This window comes from Scophthalmus maximus, chromosome 15, assembly GCF_022379125.1.
Source record: "Scophthalmus maximus strain ysfricsl-2021 chromosome 15, ASM2237912v1, whole genome shotgun sequence".
NCBI classification, from domain to species: domain Eukaryota; kingdom Metazoa; phylum Chordata; class Actinopteri; order Pleuronectiformes; family Scophthalmidae; genus Scophthalmus; species Scophthalmus maximus.
The window spans coordinates 22,722,501-22,724,824 of record NC_061529.1 but is presented as its reverse complement, the minus strand read 5'-3'; the positions used below and the strand labels follow the sequence as shown (position 1 = coordinate 22,724,824).

At 60.2% G+C, this 2,324-nt stretch overlaps 1 protein-coding gene across 1 annotated transcript in view; it reads left to right on the top strand.

Moving 5' to 3' along the window:
• The first annotated feature begins 406 nt into the window (after nt 1-406).
• Nucleotides 407-2,324, top strand: part of LOC124849372 (sec1 family domain-containing protein 1-like) — a 7,147-nt gene continuing 5,229 nt past the window's right edge. Inside the window, exon 1 of the mRNA XM_047327312.1 lies at nt 407-506. Coding sequence (XP_047183268.1) covers nt 476-506 — 31 coding nt within the window. The 5' untranslated portion in view covers nt 407-475. The remainder of the gene's footprint in view (nt 507-2,324) is intronic.

Genomic DNA, 2,324 nt, shown 5'->3' with positions numbered 1-2,324 from the left:
TACAATAACATACTGTACAACAATATATACAATAAATACACTGTAACTAAATTGCAAAATATTACAGTATATTTAAATGTCCTCCTTTCTGTATTGGTCAAATTGTGTTTTCTTGTATCTAGTTTGAACTGTATAAAATAATGTCTTTGTTTGATTTCATTGTTTAGTCCATTCCACGAGGTCACCCCACACTCTGAAGTACACATGCTTACATGTGGCGGTTTTAACACCGATAAACCTTTTAGTTATTATATCAGTGTCATATGTTCTTATAAACAGATAGATAGATGTCTGTCTCTGGAAACCGTGGCAGAGCTAGACCTCCTCCCTCCCCTCGTCTCCCTCGTCTCCCTCGCTCGCTCGTCTCTGGACACGGGCGGGAACGAAAGGAGTGAGACCTCCTCTCCTTCCACCCCTCTCTGACGCTCCGCCTGCCACGTCATCGGACGCTCCGTCACCAGCGACAACATCCAACATGGCGGCGTCCGTACGGGAGAAGCAGACAGGTCTGTCAAAGTGAACTTTTCCCCCCAATTGACGGTTGATTTTAACGGCTCGCGGTGACGTTAACGGGCCGTGCGGAGTTTGGAACGATCCCCCGGGCGTCACGAGGCGTTTGTCCGGGACTGTCGGGCCTGTTAACCCGCTAACTCGCTGCGCTACAGCCGGTGAACGAGCAGCCCGGTGGTCGGTTCGCGCTTCTGTTTCACTGCAGATTATAAGAATAAAAATAAAAACCTCCCGAACTTCTCCTCGGCAGCCAGGCGGGTGACCTGACCACACTGCGAACGAGTCGACCGAAGAGCGAACCAAGCTGCTCGGCCTGTTAGCTAACGGAGCTGCTAGCTGTCTAACGGGGGGAGTTAGCAGGGTACAGCTAGCCCGCTGCTAACAGCGAACAGGGTCCCTGGTCCCTCGACTCTTGTCCCTCGTCCCTACTCACTCGTCCCTGGTCCCTCAACTCTGGTCCCTCGACTCATGTCCCTGGTCCCTCGTCCCTGGAACCTCGTCCCTGGTCCCTGGACCCTCGTCCCTGGAACCTCGTCCCTCGACTCTTGTCCCTGGACCCTCGTCCCTTGTCCCTTGACTCATGTCCCTGGTCCCTCGTTCCTGGACCCTGGTCCCTGGACCCTGGTCCCTGGACCCTCGTCCCTGGTCCCTGGACCCTGGTCCCTGGAACCTCGTCCCTGGTCCCTCGTCCCTGGTCCCTCGTCCCTGGAACCTCGTCCCTGGTCCCTCGTCCCTGGTCCCTCGTCCCTCGACTCTTGTCCCTGGACCCTGGTCCCTGGAACCTCGTCCCTGGTCCCTCGTCCCTGGAACCTCGTCCCTCGACTCTTGTCCCTGGACCCTTGTCCCTTGACTCATGTCCCTGGTCCCTCGTTCCTGGTCCCTGGACCCTGGTCCCTGGAACCTCGTCCCTGGTCCCTGGACCCTCGTCCCTGGTCCCTCGTCCCTGGTCCCTGGACCCTGGTCCCTGGAACCTCGTCCCTGGTCCCTCGTCCCTGGAACCTCGTCCCTGGTCCCTCGTCCCTGGTCCCTCGTCCCTCGACTCTTGTCCCTGGACCCTGGTCCCTGGAACCTCGTCCCTGGTCCCTCGTCCCTGGAACCTCGTCCCTGGTCCCTGGACCCTCGTCCCTGGAACCTCGTCCCTCGACTCTTGTCCCTGGACCCTCGTCCCTTGTCCCTTGACTCATGTCCCTGGTCCCTCGTTCCTGGTCCCTGGACCCTGGTCCCTGGAACCTCGTCCCTGGACCCTCGTCCCTGGTCCCTCGTCCCTGGTCCCTCGTCCCTGGTCCCTGGACCCTGGTCCCTGGAACCTCGTCCCTGGTCCCTCGTCCCTGGTCCCTCGTCCCTGGAACCTCGTACCTCGTCCCTGGTCCCTCGTCCCTGGTCCCTCGTCCCTCGACTCTTGTCCCTGGACCCTGGTCCCTGGAACCTCGTCCCTGGTCCCTCGTCCCTGGAACCTCGTCCCTGGTCCCTCGTCCCTGGTCCCTCGTCCCTCGACTCTCGTCCCTCGTCCCTCGACTCTCGTCCCTGGACCCTCGTCCCTTGTCCCTCGACTCATGTCCCTGGTCCCTCGTCCCTGGTCCCTGGACCCTGGTCCCTGGACCCTAGTCCCTGGAACCTCGTCCCTGGTCCCTGGACCCTCGTCCCTGGTCCCTGGACCCTAGTCCCTGGAACCTCGTCCCTAGTCCATCGTCCCTGGTCCCTCGTCCCTAGTCCATCGTCCCTGGTCCCTCGTCCCTAGTCCATCGTCCCTGGTCCCTCGTCCGTAGTCCATCGTCCCTCGTCCCTGGACCCTCGCCCCTTGACCCTCGCCCCTA